The 23425-nt window shown below is 40.6% G+C and overlaps 1 protein-coding gene and 1 pseudogene across 1 annotated transcript in view; one reads left to right on the forward strand and one right to left on the reverse strand.

Annotated features, from left to right (window-relative positions):
- The window catches only part of LOC102828653 (mitochondria-eating protein-like), a 67492-nt gene that overhangs the window by 33949 nt on the left and 10118 nt on the right, over positions 1 to 23425 (forward strand). The window contains exons 3-9 of the mRNA XM_006877648.1: positions 3971 to 4066; positions 8261 to 8306; positions 8376 to 8608; positions 11611 to 11911; positions 15911 to 16069; positions 17194 to 17369; positions 20126 to 20249. Of these exons, the coding sequence (XP_006877710.1) occupies positions 3971 to 4066; positions 8261 to 8306; positions 8376 to 8608; positions 11611 to 11911; positions 15911 to 16069; positions 17194 to 17369; positions 20126 to 20249 (1135 nt within the window). The remainder of the gene's footprint in view (positions 1 to 3970; positions 4067 to 8260; positions 8307 to 8375; positions 8609 to 11610; positions 11912 to 15910; positions 16070 to 17193; positions 17370 to 20125; positions 20250 to 23425) is intronic.
- Positions 18643 to 19327, reverse strand: LOC102828276 (annotated as a pseudogene).

The following is a 23425-nucleotide window of genomic DNA, read 5'->3' on the forward strand; positions in this document are numbered from 1 at the left end:
CTTGAAACAGCTCTTTGCTTGCCTTGATTTAGATAATACTTCAAACCTCAGCTTAAATGTCCCCTTTTCAGAGTTCTCTTTTCTCCATGATCTGTTTTTCTCATAATATCACTTAACTACTTTGGATTTGTAGCAATTGGTTTGTGTGCATATTGATAATTGATCTCCTCCATTGGGCTGCTGATTCCAAAGAGTTACTCTCTTGTATTTCCAATGCTGGAGTCCTGGTGAGGTGCTGTGGGTTAATGCGCTGGACTGCAAGGTCGGATTAAACCACAAGGTCGGCAGTTCAAGCTCACCAGCTGTTCCTCGGAAACACTGTACAGGGTCACTATGAGTTGGAATCGACTTGACAGCACTTAACAACAACAACAATGACAATGCTGCATCTCCAAGGTCCTAGTACTGTGCCTGACACATTGGTTGGTTGGTTATATGCTGTGGAGTTGGTTCTAACTCATAGAGACCCTTGGTAGGGTTTCTGAGGTTGCAAATCTTATGGGCACAGAACACCTCATCTTCCTCCTGCAGAACAGCTGTTAGTTTCAAACTGCTGACCTTGAGCCCAACTCATAACCACTACACACATTGTTGTTGTTAAGTGCCATTGAGTCGCTTCTGACCCATAGCAACCTTATATAGGGTTTCCAAGAAATAGGTAGTGAGCTTGAACCACCTGACTTTGCACTTCAAATGACTTTTCAGTCTGACACATTTGCCCACAGTGCCACACCAGGACTCCATTACACATATAGTACGTGCTTAATAATTTTATCAATTAATATAAATAATAAAACATTTCAATAAAACTTGCTAGCTCACCAGCTACTCCTTGGAAACCCTACACAGGGTCACTATGGGTCGGAATTGACTCAACAGCACTTAACAACCACAACAACCTGCTTTAAACTATGCTTGGTACATGAATGCACCTCCCTTTATTCTCTTTGTATGTCATCCAGGCATGACAAATTAACCTGCGCTTGCTTTTATGTGTATGTGCTCACACATGAAGCTGTGTTATTGGGTAAGGGGTAGGGTGGAGTTAGGAAGCTCCTTTGTTTCTTTTCATATTCTCCTTCCTGTGATGGTCCATCTTGTTTAGTTTTCTACAGTTTTCTCTTGGTACCAATGTTCGTACTTTAAAACACTGTTAACATATTCATAATAAATTCCTTTCAACATCCAGAAACCCAATTGAGATATTATTACTACAGTTGATTTCTTCTAGACTTAAGACATGGTCTTTATTCATTTTTCACTTCTTAAAAAATGTGTACTATATTATGTGGTGGTTGTTGTTAAATACTGTCGAGTCAATTCCGACCCATAGCGACCCGGTATAGGGTTTCCGAGGATAAGCTGGTGAGCTTGACCCGCCGACCTTGCAGTTCAAACAGACTTGAAGCCTGGCGCGTTAGCCCACAGTGCCACACCAGGACTCCATATATTATATGGTAAGCATTATTTTAGGTGCTGGAGATAAAGAAATGAATAGACAGAATCCTTGCTTTCAATTGGTTCAATGTATTTCTGCAAAAATGGTGTGTGGACCATGCCTGACATCCTGTGACTACACAAAGAATGAGAATCAAACTCAAGATCAGTCCAACACAGATTCCTATAAAATCTATGTATGAGAAGCTATGCAATTCCTATGTATGAGGCAAAGGTCACACATATCTCCACTTTCCAACTTTATTTGATTCTGACACCAACCAACCAACCATCCCTCCCACTACACTCTACTTCTCTGCTGGGTTCCATAATCCATTGCATTAGCCACAGTGAACTCAGAAACAATACTCACATCTTTGGGGTTAATTAGGGAAATGATTCCGGATTCAGCAGGTCTCTGGTCAAGAACTCCTCTTCTCTGCTATACTGCAGGCTGGTCTCTCTCTTGTCCTTGGTCTCTCAGACATGTGGCCCCTTGACCTCTGCCCTGTTTCAGCAAATGTTACAAAGCTCCTTTAGTGCTGTCTGTAAATGCTCAAAGGGCACATTCTATAAGCCAGCCTCCTGCCTGCAGGAGTTCTGTCTCTCCAGGCTGCAGCCTCTGAAACTGCTGCTTTTCTGAGTTGTTGTTGTTGTTGTTAAGTGCCATCGAGTCGGGTCCGACCCATAGCGACCCTGTACAGGGTTTCCGAGGGTGTAAATCTTTACGGGAGTAGAAAGCCTCATCTTTCTCCCGCGGAGCAGCTGGTAGTTTCGAACCGCTGACCTTAAGGCTCGCAGCCCGATTCGTAACCACTACGCTACCAGAGCTTTTCTGAGTAGGAATCTCAAATTCCATTCATGGTTCTTCTTTCTTTTGTCTCTGCTTCTGAGACATTGGTCTCTGCTTCTGAGATGTTTCCTTTTAAAGTTAGTGAGATGACAAAACGAATCAATCCCCATGTTAGAGTCCTGTACACACTATCTGTGTTGTTGTTGTGTAGTGCCATCGAGTCGATTCCAACCCATAGTGACCCTATGTAGGGTTTCCAAGGAGCAGGTGGTGAGCTTGAACCACTGACCTTGCAATTCAAACAACTTTGCAGTCTGACGCATTAGTCCACAGCGCCACACCAGGACTCCCATTATCTGTGTAGTCCCACCTAATCATTGGGAGTACAGTGGCTTTGTAGGATAAGTACTGGACTGTGAACCACAAGGTTGGCGGTTCGAGCCCACCAGCTGCTCTGTGGAAAAAAGATGAACATTTCTGTTCCCACAAAGTTTTATAACCTTGGAAACATTATACAGGGTTGCTATGAGTTAGAAACGACTCAGGTAGCATTTAACAACAGCAACAGCAACCCAATCATTTGGTGCGAGTTTAGAAGATTTTGGATGGAAGAGCCGTATCAAGTAAATTCAGTGTACCACAGTTTCTAATGAGATCATCAGTATGAACCAAGTGCTGGGGGAAAGCAGGATAAGATTCAGGGTTGACACTTAGAGTGGCCCTTGGATGGGTGAGCATTTGTTGGAGAAGGAGGTGAGATGGAACTTTGGGTAACTTATACTTACTTCTGTAGGTATCTGGTTGATTGGGATTTGATATAAATTCTGGTACCTTGTTATTTCTTAGTCTGCTTAACTCTTCAGCTGAGGATCCCAGTGTTTCACCCTTAGTTCTTCTACCTAAAGGGAAGGAGGAAGGCTGCTTTAAGTCCTGATAGCAAGTACACTCTTAGCCTCTGGGTTGTTGTGACAAAAATGCCCAGATGTTTCAGGGAAGTAGAGTCTGAAAAGTTATGGCACCTTGGCCAACTTGATTCTGAACCATTGGTCTTTATGCAGTTCGGTCCATCACATTCCCATTTCTTTGAAAGCTTAGATAGATCTTAAAGAAAGAGTTTGACTTATGATGATTTGTTGCTTACAATGAAGAGAGCCCTTGAAACTGACAATGACTGAGCTTTGTTGAAAATTCAGAAAAACTGCTCAACAGGTGGTAGAAGTGAGAGGAAGGAAGACACAAACTACGTGGTAGTTGAGTGTAATTGTGGAGGACTTTCTTTATAGGTAGGGAAATAAGGATTTTATATTTAGGAAGTGTGGATAAACTAAATGCCACTTTACAGTGCAAAATAATGAGAATAGAGATTGGTATATTGTGGGAAAATACAATTTGATAGAGAGAAACAACGTGGGGTTTGGTGTAATTCCAGCAGATGAATAAAGAGGGTGAAAAGAAAGACTTAAAAATTTTCTTTGTTCTTTACTTTTTAGTATGAATGATTTTTACCTAGTCTAGTAGCAATAGTCATTCTGTAATTTCTTATAAGGGTTTCTAGCATGTTTTTGCATTCAGGTTCTCTTTTATATGTGCAATATCATCAGAATGCAGATGTCTGATGATGCAGTCTTGTTTATGTTGTATTTATAGGCTTGTCAAAAGCACCCTAGAAAACCTGTGCCTTGATTTAGAAAGCCTGTCAATTTTGAAAAATCTGTCTTTAGTTACTGATTTCTTTTACAGTCTGGCTGAAACTGAAAAGACTTTTGAAGAAACTAAGAACAGATTGGCCATATCCCTTTTGGCTGCAGAGGAGGAAATAAATCAGCTAAGAAAGCAGTAAGGAAAAAACCCAAAACATTGCAGCCTCTGATGAATCTTTGAGTTTAGCTGTTTTGGTGCTCCATTACAATATGACAGATTTTTGGTCACATGCAGAAAGGAAAGGCAGCAATATTTTAATTTATGTTTTACATAATTATTTCCTTATCTCTAAACATTACCTAGGTATCATAGAAAGTTTTCAAAGGAAAATATAAAGGAATCTAAAAAAATCATCTCATGATTCCAGAGCCAATGACCACTTTGATATTTCTTCCCATGCATATATTAAAAGCAATGTTAAGACTACAGAAGGAAAAATATAAGCATGCAGTTTCGGACCCTACTTTTTCGCTTAATGCAGTTTTCTTTTATCGCTGAGAAAAAGTTCGTCAGAACCTAGTTTTAAAATAAGTACATAATGTAGGCATTCCCCTAAGATTGGTTATTTAGTTTGATAATTAATTTTCAACATTAAAACAATATGATAATTGCTTTTGTGGCAAATCTTAGTTCGAATTTGAGATTATCCCTTAAAGATAAACTTCTAGAAGGGAAGTGAGCCATTTGCTTTTTCTGGAATGAAAATTATTTCCCTAGAGTTCTGGTGTGACACTGAGGATAAAGCACTGAACTGCTAATGGCAAAGTCAGCAGTTTATACCCACCAGCTCCTCCTTGGAAACCCTATACAGGATTGTTGTGAGTCAGAACCAAGTTGACAGCACTTAACAATGACAACAATATGCATATAGAATAACTGTTCAGAATATAAACCTTATGTTCAAATTTTGTGGAGCTTTAATTACTTTTAACAATGGATCAGCTGATGAATCTAAAATACAGAAGAGAAGGAGGAAACGGAAGGATAATATGGTGTCAAAGAGATAAAGAAGAAGGGGAGGGGAGGGGAGAGAAAGAAACCGAAAGTTAAACACTTCCTTAAAACAAATGTATAAAGAAACGTTGAGAATAATATCAAAGATAAAAGAGGCAAGAATTTAAATTGCAGAACAAAGAACTGACATTGAAAAACATCCTTAGGGACAAAGATAGATGTTGATAAACCAAGAACAATAAATCCAATATGTATAACAGTATGTTGTTGTGTGCTGTGGAGTCAGTTCTGACTCATAGTGACCCTGTACAGGGTTTCCGAGACTGTAAATCGTTACAGGAGCAGAAAGCCTCATCTTTCTCCAGTGGAACAGCTGGTAGTTTTGAACTGCTGACCCTGAGGTTCACAGCCAGATTCATAACCACTACGCTACAGTATGATATGATATAAATATCACATCACATAGTTTTGAAATAACATAAACAAGACTTGATAGAAGTTTAAGGAAAAATAGATAAATCAGTAATCAAAGCTGGAGATTTTTAACATACAACTAACATATATATAAAGTGAATATGTTGCTGTTGAGTGCCATCGAGTCAATTCTTGACTCATAGTGACCCCGTGTGACAGTAGAACTGGCCCATAACCAAGTCAAAACAGAATCTTCAACAAATTCCAAAATTTCAACATTATACAGTTTCTTTAACTATGATGGACTAAAATTAGGAATAAATAGCCACACTTTCCACATTTGGAAATGACCAAAGACCTGCTACTAAATGTTGTTAAGTGCCCTTGAGTTGTTTCTGACTCATAGTGACCCTATATAGGGTTTCTGAGGAGCAGCTGGTGAATTTGAACTCCTGACCTTGTAGTTCAAACCCACCTTGGGGGCCAGTGCTTAGCCTACTTCATCACACCATACGTATTGAACGAAGGACATGAGATACACTGCTAAATAAAATGTGCTGATTGGCAATGGGACTTCCGCAGGAAGTTCTTTCTTCTGTTCTCTTTTATATTCCATTGATTTCTGCCCTTTATTTATCCCTTTCGGTTTATGCTATTGTTCTTCTCTTGCTAAAAATATTTAAGTAGCTCACACTTGGAAAATACGAATGCAATAGAAAAGCTTCAAAACAGAGAGAGAGAAAGAAAAGATGCATCTCAGAAAATACAATATGTAAAAAGATCGCTAATAATAATGCAAAATCATGTTTATTGAATTTGTATTACATGCCAACCATTGATCTTAGCTCTTTTAATTGAATTAATATAATTTCCACTAAGAGATTGTTGTTGTTAAGTACCATAGAGTTGGTTCCAACCCATAGCAACCCTGCATAGGGTTTTGGAAGAGCAGCTGGTGAGCTTGAACCACTGATCTTGCTGTTCAAACCCACTTTGCAGTCCTGCCCGTCAACCCACAGCGCTACACCAAGACTTCCACTAAGGGATAGGTATGGATATAAAAAGAAAATTCTAAAAGGGAAAATAAATATTGATTCTATAAGATTATAACTTCTTTATTCTTAATTTTGATTGTTTCTTCTAAAAAGAGCAGGTGAGTGTACATTTCTTTTAGAAAAAATAATTACCTGTCAATTTCTATTGCCGTCATACATGTTCCAACTGTTCTATTTCTTCAAGAACAGCCATAAATATTAAATTGCAACTCTGCTCTGTCCTCTACTTCGACGTTCCCTTTCGTTATTTAGTATGTCTTTTCAAATCATTGTTCATATCATATTGATTTCCTAAGCACCGATTCTGCTCTTTATCATTTCTAGTACAGCTGTAAAATTTGCCATCACATTTTTTAGCTTCTCTCCATCCTTTCAAATTTTACCCATTCTCTTTTCATCTTAAATACCATTGTTAATTTCATTGCAGCATATTCTTTTTAAGACGTTCTGCTCTTGTTTTATAGTGTGCCATGCCTTTTTAAAAAAAATCATAAAATATAGATGCCAGCGTTATTTCTAAAGTTCTTTTTGCTTCTGTCTGAACAACATTGTCTTTAGAGATCCCCGCTTTTCACCGAGTCTTGTGCATGTTATTCGATTCCCACTGTACTTTTCATCATATTCCATCTGTTCAAGGAATCTTGCTGGTGCAGTGGTTAAGCACTGGCTACTGGCAGGTCTACAGTTCTAACTCACCTCAGGCGAAAGGTGTGGCAGTCAGCTTCCAGAGAGATTTACAGTCTTGGAAACCCTCTGGGACACTGGGACATCTCTACTCTGCCCTAGAGAGTCACCAGAGAGTCTCTGTGAGTTTGACTTGACTTGATGGCCTTTTTTTTTTTAAGTGCCTGTCTGTTCAGATAATCAAAGAGCCAGTGAGGCTAGAAGATTGTATTTTAGGCCAGCTACTAGACTAAGTGTCAGAGGTTAATTGCTTTCAGATTGTTGTGTAGTTACAGTCAATATAATATTAAATGGTATGAGTAGAGACCTACTATGCTTTCAACAGAGGATCAGCATGAACATTCTATATTCAGGAACCATTTTGGGTGAAAACTGCAGACCCACAGGGCACCCCTGACCTCTAGCAGTTCTGTCTTTAAAAAAAAACAAAAAAAACTGGTTTTATTTTATTTTTTTTTTGTGTGTGTGTGTGTGAAAATGTACACAGCAAAAGATACACATTGTAACCATTTCTGCACGTGCAATTCACTGAACACTGATTGCATTTTCAAGTTGTGCTATCTTTTTATAAATTATTCCACTAGTTATTAACACCAACAATTAATATAAACTCACTGCCCCCTAAACTTCTCGTCTCACTTTCAAATTGCTGTTGCCAATTTGATTCCACATAAGGTAATTCTTTAAAGGAGCACAAAATTCAAGACAGACATACTAATTACACTAAACAATTGATTGGTTCAAAGAAGACTTCAGGGAATAGTTTTGGTTTAAGGGGTTTGAAGTTTAAAGATGATCTCAAAACAATACTGCTGGAATCCACCCTCATTGGCTTCAGAAAGTCTGGGTTCCACACTAATGTGAGATTCTGTTTTGCATTTCCCCTCCTTTGATCAGGATTCATCTGTAGAAACTTTTAACAAAACGTTCAGTAGTGGCAGCTTGGTCAGTATCCAGTTCTTTTGGTCACATGACAATCTGTCAGTTCTGATTTGCTAATTTGGGTTTGTTCATATACCCAGCAGTTTTCTAATTCAACAATGGAATAGTAGCTACAGTGAGCTTTGTTGTTAAACATGTCAACTGTTGCTTATTTATTTCCTGCTCCCCTTCCTTCTCTTGTCTCCCTCTTTCCCGCTCTTTCTTTGTTTCCCTCCCTCCCACCTTTTTCCTTTCCTTCTTTTTCTTCCTTCCTGCTCTCTGCCCCTCTTTCTCTGTTCAGGCTTAAATCTCTTCAATCCCAAGAGGAATCCCGCCACAGGAACTCGGTTGACCACTACTCTGACTACCGGGGTGGAGAGCGGGGTAGGAACATAGACCTGCGGAGCGTAGACCAGAGGGGCTCAGAGACACGGGGTTCGGAATCTCGGGCCTCAGAACCACGGGGCCTGGAACCTCGGGGCTCAGAATCACGGGGCTCAGAGTCACGGACCACCGACCTGAGGAGTTTGGACAGGCGAAGCACAGAGCAGCGGAATCCAGAAGTGATATCTGACTATGAGAAACAGCTCCGAACGCTCAAGGACGAGATCGCTGTACTGTCTGCTGAAAAGAATGTACTTCAAGGAAGGTCTGACCAATTCTCTCCCATCTTTTTACTTATAGTTCCTTTTGATAGCTAATTGGTAGAGTTAGTGGTAAAAGCTGGGCTTGGGGGTGGGGGTGGGGAAAGAAGTAAAATGATGCCTTGAGCCCAAACCGAAACAATATGGAAAGCTCTGAATCATAAAGGGATTGGTTTCTCTGAGAGCATCATTTAGAGAAAGGAAGCGCCTCCTGGACTGTCTGTGTTGGAACACTTACTGATTTTGAGCTGACGTTGAAACAAAAAGAATGAATTTGAGAGACAGTGGAAGGAAAACTTTATGGCATAAAAACCAGATTTGAGTGGGCATATAATACAAGTGTTGGTACCCATATTGAAAAACATGTCCTTTAATAGTAGGTTCATTTTCTCTGAGTCTTTCCAGGGTGATTATATTGTTAGTCCATAGTACTATCAGGCATTGTTTTTATATCTAACTTTGTTTAATGGAGTGAGCAGATAACTGTGCTTGTGAAATTCCTTTCTACTGATGGATAGAACATGAAGACAGGTGATTAAGAGATTTTAGAGAGGACAAGGGGAGAATGGTGGCTCCCTAGGATAAGCACTAGACTGTGAACCACAAAGTTGATGGTATGAGCCCACTAGCTGCTCCATGGGAGAAAGATGAGGCTTTCTGCTCATATTTCTGTCTGCAAAGGTATTAAAATCATCAGAAATCCCATGTAGGGTTGCTGTAAGTTGGAACTGACTCAATGGCAGTTAACAACAACAGTGATGAGTAAGTGGGATGTTTCTCTTTAGAGGCAACATTTTCCTTGCTCTTAACATCTCCATGACAGAAAACTGCCAGAATTTCAAGTCAGATTCAGAAGAGGCCGTGGAATGAGAGACATCATTGCTGATGTCCTATGGATCTTAGCTGAAAGCAGAGAATATAAAAAAGATGTTTACCTGTGCTTTACTGACTATGCAAAGTCTTTTTTGATTGTGTGGATCATGACAAGCTATGGACAACATTGCAAAGTATGAGTATTCTGGAACACTGAATTGTGCTTATGAGGAATCTGTACCTGGACCAATAGGTAGTTGTTCGAGCAGAACATGGGAACACTGGTTGATTTAAAATTAAGGAAGGTGTGCAACAGGGTTATATTCTTTCACCATACTTATTCAACCTGTATGCTGAGCAAATAATCAGCTGGGTTATATGAAGAGAAACGTGGCATCAGGATTGGGGGAAGATGCATTAACAACCTGCGATATGCAGATGATACAACCTTGCTTACTGAAAGTGAAGAGGACTTAAAATACTTACTGATGAAGATCCAAGAGCATAGCCTTCGGTATGGATTACATCTCAATGTAAAGAAAACAAAAATCCTCACACCACTGGACCAATAAGCAACATTCTTATCAATGGAGAAAAGATTGAAGTTGTCAAGGACTTCTTTCTCCTTGGATCAACCATCAACATTCATGGAAGCACCAGTCAAGAAATCAAACGCATTGCATTAGGAAACCCTGCCACAAGACCTTTTTAAAGTGTTGAAGAGCAAAGATGTCAGCTTGAGGACTACGGTGCGCCTGACCCAAACCATGGTATTTTCAGTGACCTCATATGCATGTGAAAGCTGAACAGTGAATAAGGAAGACCATAGAAGAATTGATGCATTTCAGTTATGGTGTTGGAGAGAATATTGAAAGTGCCATGGGTTGCCAAAAGAACAAACAGATCTGTGTTGGAAGAAGTATAGCCAGAGTGCTCCTTGGAGGCCAGGATGGCCAAACTTGGTCTATGTACAGATTCCTCATGAGCACAATTAAGTGTTCTGGAATACTCATACTTCTCAATGTTGTCCATAGCTTTCTGTGATCCACCCAATCAATAGCCTTTGTGTAGTCAATAAAGCACAGGTAAACATCTTTCTGGTATTCAGAGCTTTCAGCCAAGAGCCATCTGATGTCAGCAATGATATCTCTCGTTCCACGGCCTCTTGTGAATCCAGCTTGAACCTCTGGAAGCCCTCTGCCAATGTATGGTTGCAGCCGTTTCTGTGGTTAAGTGCTGGCTGTTAATCAGAAGGCTGGCAGTTCAAACCTACCAATCACTCCCTGCAAGAAGGATGTGAGAGTCAGCTTCCTCAAATATCAGTCCCCCTCCCCTCAAAGCTCAGTGCCATTGAGTAGATTCCAACTCATAATGTCCCTATAGAGAGTTTCTGTGGCTGTTCATCTATATGAGAGCAGTCTCATCCTTCTCCCGAGGAGCAGCTGGTGGTTTTGAACTGTTGACTTTCTGGTTCACAGCCCAACTTGTAACCTACTACGCCGCCAGGGTTTACCATCTTGAAAACCGTATGAGGTTTCTATTCTGTTCCTTAGAGTAGCTATGAGTTGGAATCGACTCAACAGGCTTATTTGTTTTTTTTTAATTCCACAGTCAAGACAGGTAAAAAATTATGTAGGGGACAATTGAAGCTTTGGAGAGAACTTATCCAAGTCCCATTGACAGCATGGTGTTACAAGGCTGAGGTCGAGGGTCTTCCTTATTATTCAATCCGTTTTCATTCCATTTTATACTATGAGGCATTATGATGTCTTTGGGTGATGTGTTAGCTTATTTATGAGGCCAAACTTGGGATAAACTATCCTGAAAATCTGCCTTTTTAAAATCTGTCTCTTGATAGCTGTTTTACCCAAAGGATGGTCTTGTTAACTCTTATGCGCTTCTGGTTCCTCACCTATAAAAACTACTAATGATCAATCACAGCCTCCCAAGATTTAGGATAAAAAGCTCTGCATCAAAGTGCTCTGTAAAGTCAAATGCATGATGCAAACTGTATTGTATCTTGGCTGTGGTGGTACTGTTAGTTTCCTGGAGACAGCTGTTTACCCTACAGAGTAAGCAGTATCCCTGGCTCTTGGGTATCATTTGCCTTTCGTGTGGAGGTGGGATGAGGCGGGGGTGTGAGGGGCACTCAGTAAAGGCGTTTCCCACGCTGATTCTCCCTGCTTACCACCAGGTCTGTCAGGAGCCGGTCTCCTAGCCCTTCCTCTCGCAGCCGCAGCCACAGTCGTAGCCGGCCCGCCAGTCTTGCGACCAGCCGGGCTGCCAGCCGGTCTGCCAGTCCCTCCACTACAGTTGCAAAAATTAGAACCCCGTCCCCCAATCGCTCTAAGCTGTCCAGCGTGGCGCGCAAGGCTGCGCTCCTGTCTCGGTTCAGCGACGCCTATTCCCAGGCCCGCCTGGATGCGCAGTGCCTCCTTAGGCGCTGCATAGACAAGGCTGAGACCGTGCAGCGGATCGTCTACATCGCCACTGTGGTAAGAGCGCGCGTGTGGGTGGGACTTCACAGGAGGCTCTAACGCAGGGTAAAACGAAGGGCACAGCTTAAAGGGACTTGTGGATTCTGGGATCACTGAAGGGGGCTCTCCTCTCTCTCCCTCTGTCTCCTTCCTTCCGTTTTCTTCTTCTTCTTTCTTTCACTTCTCTTTTCATTACATATATTTGGAATGAAGTGTTTTCACATTCAATAACTATCTATACATATTAATATGTATCTTGATCTATATTAATATGTATCTTGGCTATATTGGCGTGAATGGCCATTATTCATTTGGTTTCCATCAGTTCTTACAAAAATCTGAAGGTTGTGTTTGTGTTAACTGTACTGGTTAAGCACTCAACTATTAGCTGAAAGGTTGGTGGTTCGAACTCATCAAGAAATGCCTAGGGAGACAAGCCGGGTCATCTGCTCCCAAAAGGTGACATCCTTGAAAATTCTATGATGTAGCTGTCTTCTGCAGCACATGGGGTTACCAGGAGTCAGAATTGACCTGGTGCAGCTAAGAAGAGCAGCAGTTACTAAAACTGCCAACAAATCAACTACTGAATAGGAAAAGTTAAACAGTGTATATTGGTTACTAGTTGGGCTGCTAACCTCAAAGCCAGCAGTTCCAAACTACCAGCTGTTCCACGGGAGAAGATGAGACTTTCTGCTCCTGTAAAGATAGACATACAGCCTTGAAAACCCTGTACAGGGTCGCTACGAGTTGAAACCAACTCTACAGCGCATAACCACCACCATCATGTATAATCCTTAATTCCAAGGCAAATAGGTTCTTTTTTCTATAGCTGTTGGAGAATCACTGGACTGTGAGCCACAAGGTCTGTGGTTCAAGCCTACAAGTGGCTCCTTGGGAGAAAGATGATACTTTCTGCTTCCACAAAGATTTTAAAAGTCTCAGAGACCCTATACAGGGTCACTGTGAGTCAAAACTGACTTGAAGGCACTTAACAACAACAACCGTAATGAGATACCAAAAGTCCATTATGGAGATAGTTTTATATTTATTTTTTAAAAAGTTATGAAAGCAGAATGATCAGAATCTACTGAATTTTATCTAGTATTTTACTCAGTGGGTCATATCTAGCCCCTGCCTGCTTTCCCACCATCTGAGAACTAAGGACATTTTCTTTTTTAGAGTTGTAAAAAACAAAAAAGAGTATGCAACAGAAACTGTATTTGGCCTGCAAAACCTAAAATATTTCCTATTTGACTTTTTACAGAAAAATTCACCAACCTCTGACCTAGATATCACTTAGTGAGTTGGTTAAAACTCTGCAAGGGTAGACATCATGTCTTTCATGCATAAGTGGAGTTTTCCCAATTCTTACTATACAATAAATATTTAATTTACATACAATAAATCTATCAAGGAAGTGAAGCGGCATTGGAGGCATTCATTCATCTATGTCAAGAAATTTGGAAGACAACTATCTGGCCAACTGATTGGAAGAGATCCGTATTTGTGCCCATTCCAAAAAGAGGTGACCCAACAGAATGAGGAAATCATTGGACAATCTCTTTGATATCCCTTGAGAGTAAAGTTTTACTAAAGGTAATACAGAAATGGCTGCAAGCATACATTGACAGAGAACTTCCAGAGGTTCAAGCTGAATTCAGAAGAGGCTGTGGAATGAGGGATAGCATTGCTGACATCAGATGACTCTTGGCTGAAAGCAGTGAATACCAGAAAGATTTACCTATGCTTTATTGACTACACAGAGGCCTTCGATTGTGTGGATCATGATAAGCTATGGACAACATTGTGAAGCATGAGTATTCCGGAACACTTAATTGTGCTCATGAGGAATCTGTACACAGACTAAGAGACAGTTGTTCGAACAGAACATGGGAACACTGACTGGGTTAAAATTAGGAGAGGTGTGTGACAAGGATGTTTTCTTTCACCATAATTATTCAACCTGTATGCTGAGCACATCATCCAAGAAACTGGGTTATATGAAGAGAAACATGGCATCAAGATTGGAGGAAGATGCATTAACAACCTGCGATATGTAGATGATACAACCTTGCTTGCTGAAAGTGAAGAGGACTTAAAATACTTACTGATGAAGATCAAAGACTACAGCTTTCAGTAATGATTGCATCTCAATGTAAAGAAAACAAAAAATCCTCACAACACTGGACCAATAACATTCTTATCAATGGAGAAAAGATTGATGTTGTCAAATACTTCATTTTTCTTGGATCAACCATCAACACTCGTGGAAGCACCAGCAGCGAAATCAAACAATGTATTGCATTAGGCAAATCTGCTGCACAAGACCTTTTTAAAGTGTTAAAGTGCAAAGATGTCAGCTTGAGGCCTAAGGTACACCTGACCCAAGCCATGGTATTTTCATTAACCTCATATGCATGCGAAGAGAAGAATTGATGCTTTTGAATTATGGTGTTGTATGCGAAAGCTGGACAGTGAATAAGAAAGATCGTAGAATTGATGCCTTTGAGTTGTGGTGTTAGAGGAGAATACTAAAAGTGCCATGGACTGCTAAAAGAACCAATAGATCTGTTTTGGAAGAAGTGCAGCCAGAGTGCTCCTTGGAGGCCAGGATGGCTAAGCTTCGTCTCTCTTACTTTGGACATATTGTCCGGAGGATGTCATTCTGGATAAGGTGGAGGGTCAGAGAAAAAGAGGAAGACCCCTAACGAGATGGATTGGCCAGGTGGCATCATTGATGGACTCAAGTGTGGCAGAGGTAGTGAGGTTGGCCCAGGATTGGACATTGTTTCGTTCTGCTGTGCATGGGGTCGCTATGAGTTGGTTCCGATTCGATGGCACCTGACAATAACAACAAAGAGAATATTGGAAGTACCATGGGTTGCCAAAAGAACCAACAGATCTGTGTTGGAAAAAGTGCAGCCAGAGTGCTTCTTGGAGGTCAAGATGGCCAGACTTCGTCTCTCATACTTCGAACATATTGTCAGGAGGGACCAGCCGCTGGAGAGGGATATCATGTATGATAAGGTGGAGGCTCAGAGAAAGAGGAAGACCCCTAGAGTGAGATGGATTGGAAAAGTGGCAGCATCAGTGGGTTCCAGTCTGGCAACAATTGTGAGGTTTGCCCAGGACAGTGCAGTGTTTCGTTCTGTTGTGCATACTATCACTGTGAGTTGGTACTGACTCATTGGCACATAACAACAACAACAACAAAACTATTCATTAAGGAGTCCTGGTGTGTCACCGTATGATAAGCACTGGACTGCAAGGTCGGTTTGGACCACAAGTTTGGAGGTTGAAACTCACCTATACAGGGTTGCTATGATTCAGGACCGACCAGACGACATTTAGCAACAGCAATAACAAAACTATACAATAAGCATTCAATAACTATTTGCTGAATTAATATGTCAGAATACAGAATTTTTCTATATGTTTATGGTGGTGGTTTGTGGTTATGTGTCGCAGAGTCGATCCCTACTCATAGCGACCCTACATAGGGTTTCCAAAGCTGTAAATCTTATGGGAGCAGAAAGCTTCTTATTCTCCTGCTGATCTGCTTGTTGATTCAAACTGCTGACCTTGTGGGTAGCCATCCAACTCACAACCCACTGCACTATAAAATAGGTAAACACAAACCTTTCCTCTTGTTTCTTTACTGGTAATATTGCTATGGGTTCATAGCATCACCTAGCAGTTTTAAATATCTGTGTAAGAGCAGATGGCTTGTTTCTTAGAACTCCACTGGATAGTCACATATGAGGAAGCTTTAAAAGCTGTAGAATTAAATACAGTGAAATTTTCCCATGAACTTTTGGAAGCTCCCTCATGTATATTTATGCATGTTTCAAAATTTTAGAGATATGTTTTCTATAGATTAGAAATATTTTCTACCAACTGTGTTTGGCTATCAGAAGACAGATAAGGTGTGGCCTTTTTGGGCAGCTTTCTAATTCTTTGCTTTGGATTTCTTTATCCTTCGCCTGTTGAATCAATGTACTACGTTTTTATGTGTAGGAGGCATTCCATGTGGCTAAAATGGCATTCAGACACTTCAAGATCCGTGTGAGAAAAACGTTGACTCCATCTTACTCAGGGTCAAATAACTTTGAAGATGTTGTCTCAGATTATATCGTTTGCCATCTCGATCTATATGATGCCCAAAGCAGTGTAAATGTAAGTGCTGAGTCTTTTTATGGGAACTGGTTTGCTGATGATACTCTACATTGAATACTGATAGCTCAGAAATCTATTCAGTATTTAGCATTGCTTCTATGTAATGGAAAACCAGAAATGAACAGTATCCAATTCACTTTGTAGTGCCAGCCATTATTAGCATTTTATTTCTTAGACATAGTATGGGAAATGAATGCTCTGACTGTAGTTCTATACTGTTTTAGATAAGCCTTTAAGGATGTTGCTAAGTGCCATTGAGTCCATTCCGACTCATAGCGACCCTGTTTACGAGGAGCGGCTGATGAGCTTGAACTGCCAACCTTGTTGCTCAAACCAACCATGCAGTCCAGTGCATTAACTCACAGCGCCACAAATAAAATCACAGTGTTTCAGAGCAATGGCTTTGGAAAGGATTGGATGGATTAATTTCCTGGTTCTGCCATTGATGAGCTGTGTACTTTGCATATTTACTTAGCTTCTCTGTGCTTTAGTTTCCTCATTTTTAAATGGGAATGGCAATAGGCATTAACCTAGTCTTTCATTTTGATCTTAAATGAAAGAAGGCAGGCAATTTGCTTAATAAAAATGTGGAGACATAGTAAACACTAAGGGACTTCTGGTGTGGTGCCATAGAATAAGCACTTGACCTCAGGGTTGATTTGAACCGCAAGGTCGGTGGTTCAAACTCAACTGCTGCCCCTCAGAAATCCTATACAGGGTCACTAAGAGTCGGAACTGACTCGACGGCACTTAACAACAACAAATAAACAACACTCAATAAAAACAAGCTATTATGATAATAATTATGGATTATGAACAGGTCAGTTCTGTGTTGGCACAGAATACAAATAGAAAAATAATGGAAACAATAAATAAAAGTGCTGAAGGTCTTGTCCTTAGATTTGGGGAAGAAGGTCTCTTTCCATTTGTACCCTGTGTCATTTGTCCTTATCTATTAATCAGGGATACAGTCTTTCTCCATTGAGTCCATGTACTGCTCTTCTGCTTTAACTATATTCATCTATGTACTCTTTCCCCACTTTCCTTCCATCACTACATCTTTAGGACATTAAAACATTAGCGTTAAGTTGATAACAAGGTGATATCGTCTTTTTGTTTTTCAGGATGTAATCCGAGCCATGAACGTCAACCCCAAGATCTCCTTCCCTCCTGAAGTTGACTTTTGCCTTCTCAGTGACTTCATCCAGGAGATATGCTGCATTGCCTTTGCAATGCAGACCTTGGACCCACCCCTCGATATTGCATTTGGGGCCGATGGAGAAATTTTCAATGATTGCAAGTAAGAGACACCAGGAGCAGAAGTAAAGGGATTCCTTGTTTCCTGGGGTCTATTTAGGGGAAAGTGCACTAGTAGGGAAATCAACAGCCACCATCTGATTTCCAGACCTACCATATACTTCTCCATACTATGAGGTAGAACTGTCTTTCAGGGTTATTTGCCTTCTCAGGAAACTGCAAATCAGAGGTCATGCTATGATTTCTTAGTGGAAATATTGATCTTTAGGGAAGACTTATAACGATTTGGAGCCTGGTTAGAGCACTTCTAAAGAAAAGTGCTATAAAATACAAAAGCTTGTAACTTTTTCATGCATCATCCAGGCCAACTTTCTCATAGCAAGGTGTGTGGATCACCGAATTCAGAATTACTAAGGATGTTTGCTGAAACTACAGACTTGTGAACCTCACTCCATGATATTTTATGTAGTAGGTCTGGAGTGGGACTTAGAAATCTATAATTTAACAAGTTCCCAGGTGTTCCTGAGGTTTGAGCATTATTGCACTACTTTTCATCTAGGATCATTGGTTTCTACCAAAGTTTTATATGGTCAATCTCGCTCTTAAAATTAGAAGAAATGAAATCATTTATAAATATTTTGTTGAGATTTTCATGATATGGTATAGTCAAGCATTTTCTGGGAAGAGGCCAAGCTAGTGATTAAGAACACAGACTCTGGTGTCAAGCTTCCTAGGCTTGATTCCTGGCTCTAGCACTATTAGCAGAGTACTCTTGGGCTGTTTGATTTTTCTGTACCTTAGTTTCTTTCCTGCCACACTGTTTCCTACGACTGTAGAAGGTTAGATGAGGTCATTCGGATGAAGCACTTAGAATGCGCCCTGCCATGCAGTGAGCAAGGAAACATTAGCTCCAGGTCTTTGTTCAGCCTGTAGAGTTATGGTTTGGTGGCAGCCCAACATCCCTAAAAGCTTATTGATGACAGAGACCATAGATCTTTCACTTATGCAAATGAAAGCAATGATGTTGTTGGTTGCTAGTTGATCTCAAGTTTGCTAGGACTCCTGGTCACCTCCTGGGGTCCTGCACTATCTGTTGTTGTTAAGTTCTGTCAAGTCAGTCCCAATTTGTAGCGACCTTGTATAAGGTTTTCAAGGAGCTACTGTTGAGTTTGAACCACCGATCTTGCCATTCAAACGTACCTTATGGTCTAGTGCGTCTCCTACACCAGGACTCTGATTATTGGTATAGTCAGACTCATTATTTTGGCCACTTTGTATTTTTTTGTGTGGCTGTGGGAAGAATCATCTCTTTATTTTTAGAACAATAGGTGGCCTTCTAATGGCTGGAATGTACTTCCACCTGTGGGGGAGGAAAGGCAGTATCTGGTCCCACTTAGGATGTGTTTCAGGAAGCTTTCTAGTTGATACAGCCATTGCTGTCCTCATGTCCTTCCAGAACAGTCTCCACCTCCTCCTCTGTCATCTTCTCCCCCAGGGTGGTGAGGAGGTGTCTAGCTCTGCTCCCATGACTTTGCCATTCCCTCCTTGTCAAACACCAAAGCCTCTCCAAATAGTCCTCATATGTGCCTTGGACCTGGTTCTTGGCTACTATCTGAAGCATGGCTAGGAAAGTCTCAAAATCCACACACCAGGACTTCAGCTCATCAGTCTTGGTATTCCCCAGGATCTTGAGACCTCGGTGTTGGTGGGGTTCTGGCCCAGGACCCTCAAATCCCCACACTGACTGTACAGGTTCTTGCCATCACTGATTAGGCCAAACAGCTCAAAAAGCTCCTTGAACTCCTCCGGCTGATCCTTGTTAAGCTTGATCACTACTTTGGAGCGATTGATGTGGGATGCCTTGGGCTTTCCAGGGACTAGGGAAGCAGTTGATTTAGCCTTGGTCTTGGATGGAAGCACCCCTGCTCCTGGATTGGCAGCAGGATTTGAGGTAGAGGACCTTGCTGGCTTCTTCACAGGAACATCCTTCTTGGGAGGCATGATGTCCAGTAGTCAAAGGATGGTGTGTCAATTGGTACACCCATTTCTGCTTCCAGCAGCAAGGTTGTGCCACCTGCATATTGTTTTTGTCAATGAGTCTTTCTGCATTTCTGATGCCACATTCTTTATATTACCAGCTTCTCGGGTTCTTTGCATACAGATTGAATACTGTGAAAGGACCCAACCCTGATGCACACCATTCTTGGTTTTGAACTATTCCATATTCCCTTGTTCTGTTCTGATCACTGCCTCTTGGTCTATGTACAGGTTCCTCATGAATACAATTAAGTGTTCTGAAATACTAATTCTTCCCCACAGTTTGTTAAGATCCACACAAGTCGAATGCCTTTGCATAGTCAATAAAGAAAAATTAAGTCATTGAAAATCCTGTGAAGCACAGTTCTCCTCTTGCACACACGGGGTCTCCATGAGTCGGTGTAAACTTCAGGGCAACTGAATACTGGTTATAGTCTTCTTATTTGTCTATAAAAATCTCATGAGAAATCTCATAGGAAACCTTGGGTTGAGGGTGCTATAGCTCTAGCATTTCCCTGAATTTTAATTTATGTTAACCTCAGAAGAAAAGGTAGAGGATTAATCTGACATGACTTGTCACAACTTAGCGATCCATGCTGAGTCCATGTTACTGGTTCATGAAGAGCCACAATCATCTATGTAATAACAGAATCAGGACCCCACCCAACTACCTGGATATGAAATTGCCTTGCCCTCCCTGCACCCCAAATGATACCTAATGGCTTAACGTCTCCTTCTTCTTCTTTTGTGTGTTTAAAACAGGTACCGCCGCAGCTATGACTCGGATTTCACCGCTCCCTTGGTCTTCTACCATGTGTGGCCTGCTCTCATGGAGAATGATTGTGTTATTATGAAGGGAGAAGCTGTGACCAGGAGAGGGGCTTTAGTACGGTGGCCTTGCATAGTGACCATTCATTCCAAGTGTTTCCTTCACAAGTTCGAGAACATTTATAAACCCAGAGATTCTATAAAAGAAGTCTATAAAGAGCTGACTGTTAAGATTCCATACAAAGGGGAGGAAGTGTGGCACTAGGGTCTGGTTCAGAAAGAAAGCTCTTGTTTTATGTATTTATTTTTCTTTTTGACTCTTTATAAGCAGTAATTGCTTTGCCTGTTTATTTATAAGATTGAACTAGTCATATTTGCCTCCTCCATCTTAAGAAGCAAAACAAGAACAATTTTATAAGGGAAAGTCCTTTGAATTCATTTTATTGGAGGTCCTTTATAGTTCTAAGCATTTGAAAATGATCAGTTAACTTTCTGGAAACATTTTGCTAAATTCTTACTGAAAATTCTCCATTATTGGAAACTTTGTATGTGCCCTGTGTTTCTCTCCTTTGTATGTGTGGGGAGGAGAGGGGTGGAGAAAGAATGGACAAAGGAGGTGGGGAAAGGGGTGTGAACCAGTTTGGAAGGTGACTTCCTATGTATAGTGGTGGGAGAAAGTATTGAACATGTGCTTAGTTTCAGGAATTGGACAGCCGTCAAACTTAAGTCTTAGGTACTTAAATGGGTGCATGTGCACACACTGGTGCGCATGCCTAGATGCGGATTTGGTGTTGGAACTGGTGGCTGCCACGGGTGCACATTCTGTATAGTACAACTTACACAGTCTTCACCCCTGCCATTCCTGGAAAGAGTGAAGCAGATTCTGAAGTGAAGCTCTTTAGAGCAATGCCACCATCAGGGTGGTCTTTCTCCCTGGTCTCATTGAACCAGAGAATAGAGGAGATGTTTCTTGGTAGCTTTTTACACATAAAGAAGGGGACTTGTTATTTAAAAAATAACTTAAGAGTTTTTGCAGGTTAAAAAATCCCATTACAGTGAATACTATCTCAATAAAGTGCTCTGTGTTGTGAAAGTTGAGCTCGTAGAAATTGATTTCTGTTGAGCTGACAACCACGTATCCACTACAGTGAACAATCTCATAAAGCATTATTTTTCACCCGATAGCAATCAATCTCAGTTAAGAAAACTTTTTATATTGACTGCAGGGTAGTTTTGACTAGAGGGAGAAGAATAGCTATTATTTATTTATTTTTTTTATTGTGAATTGAGTGAAGGTTTACAGACCAGATCACCAGTTTTACATTCAAGAAATCATGCATTTTGTTTCATCTGAATGACTGCAATCTCTTCCATGCAGCCATTATCCAGCCTCCTCCCTGAGGTTCCTATTTGTATTTCACCCATCTTTCCATCCCTTCTCAACTTTGTCCTTAAGAAAATGTTGCCTTTTTTGATTTTGAATGACTGACCATTCCATGGTGAACATACCTTATTAATGATTTTTGTCCTTGCTATGTACCTATCTTCAGATGATCTCTAAATTCAGGTGGGATATATTCAAGGTCATATTTTGGCTCTTGTGGACTTGTTTTCATATTCTTCAGCTTCAGTTTGAATTTGCATATGAGCAACTGATGGTCTGTTCTACAATCTGCCCCTGGCCTTGTTTTGACTGATGATATAGAGCTTTCCCATTGTTTCTTCCCACAGATGTAGTCAGTTTGATTTCTATGTATTCTATTTGGTGAGGGCTGTCTAAAGAAGGTATTTGAAATGAACAAATCATTGATTTTGCAGAATTCTATCATGTGATCTCCACCATCATTTCTATCACCAAGGCCCTATTTTCCAACTACTGATCCTTCCTCTTCACTCCCAACCTTTACATTCTAACACCAGTAATGATCAATACATCTTGATTGCATGTTTGATCAATTTCAGATTGAAGAAGTTGGTAGAATTTCTCTATTTCATCCTCACTGGATTTACTAATTGGTGTGTATTTTTGAATAATAGTGATATTAACTGGGCTTCCCTGTAGGTGCATGGATATTATTCCATCACAGTCAGCATTGTACCTCATGACTGATCTGGATATGTTGTTTTTGACAATGAAAGCAACAGCGTTCCTCTTCATTTTGTCATTCCTGGCATAGTAAACCATGTGGTTGTCAGATTCAAAATGGCCAATACCAGTCCATTTCAGCTCACTAATGCCTAAGATATCGATGTTTATGTGTTCCATTTCATTTTTGACAACTTCCAATTTTCCTAGCTTCATACTTTGGACATTCCATGTTCTGATTATTAATGGATATTTACAGCTGTTTGTCTTCATTTTGAGATGTGCCCCATCAGCAAATGAAGTTCCCTGGGTTTTACTTCCACAGGCTTTATTTACTCTATTCGTGTTATCATTGTCAACTCTACTTTGAGGATGCAGCTCTTCCCCAGTAGCATTTTGAGTGCCTTCCAACCTGATGGGCTGATTTTCTGGCACTCTATCTGACAGTGTTTCTCTGGTATTCATAAGGTTTTCAGTGACTAAATATTTGGAAGTGATTCATCACTCCTTCTTTCTAGTCTGTCTTCATCTGGAAGCTCATCTGAAACCTGTCCACCATGTGTGATCCTGCTGGTATTTAAAATACCCGTGGCATAGGTTCCAGAATCACAGCAACTCACAAGCCACCACAGTATGACAGACTGACAGATGAGTGGTGAATATATCCCACCTGAATTTAGAGATCATCGGAAGAACAGATTTGGTACATTAAACACTAAAGGCAGAAGACAAAAAGAGTTGTGGGATGACATCAAGAACATCATACGTGAAGAGAGCAAAAAGTCATTAAGAAGACAAGAAAGAAGGAAAAGATCAAAGTAGATGTCAGAAGAGACACTGAAACTTGCTCTCCAGTATAGAGATGCTAAAGCAAATGGAATAAATGATGAGGTACAAGAACTACAGAAATGGAATAAATGGAATAAATGATGAGGTACAGAAAATTTCAAAGATCATCTAGAGAAGACAAAGCCAAATATTACAACAAAATGTGCTAAGATCTGGAGTCAGAAAACCAAAAAAGAAGAACACACTCAGCATGTTTCAAGCTGGGGGAACCGAAGAAAAAATTCAAGCCTCGACTTTTGTTATTGATAGATTCTTTGGCCAAATTATTGAATGATGCAGAAAGCATCAAAAGAAGATGGAAGGAATACACAGAGTCACTGTACCAAAAGGAAATGGTTAATGTTCAACCATTTCAAGAG

Source organism: Chrysochloris asiatica, unplaced genomic scaffold, assembly GCF_000296735.1.
Source record: "Chrysochloris asiatica unplaced genomic scaffold, ChrAsi1.0 scaffold00547, whole genome shotgun sequence".
NCBI classification, from domain to species: Eukaryota; Metazoa; Chordata; class Mammalia; order Afrosoricida; family Chrysochloridae; genus Chrysochloris; species Chrysochloris asiatica.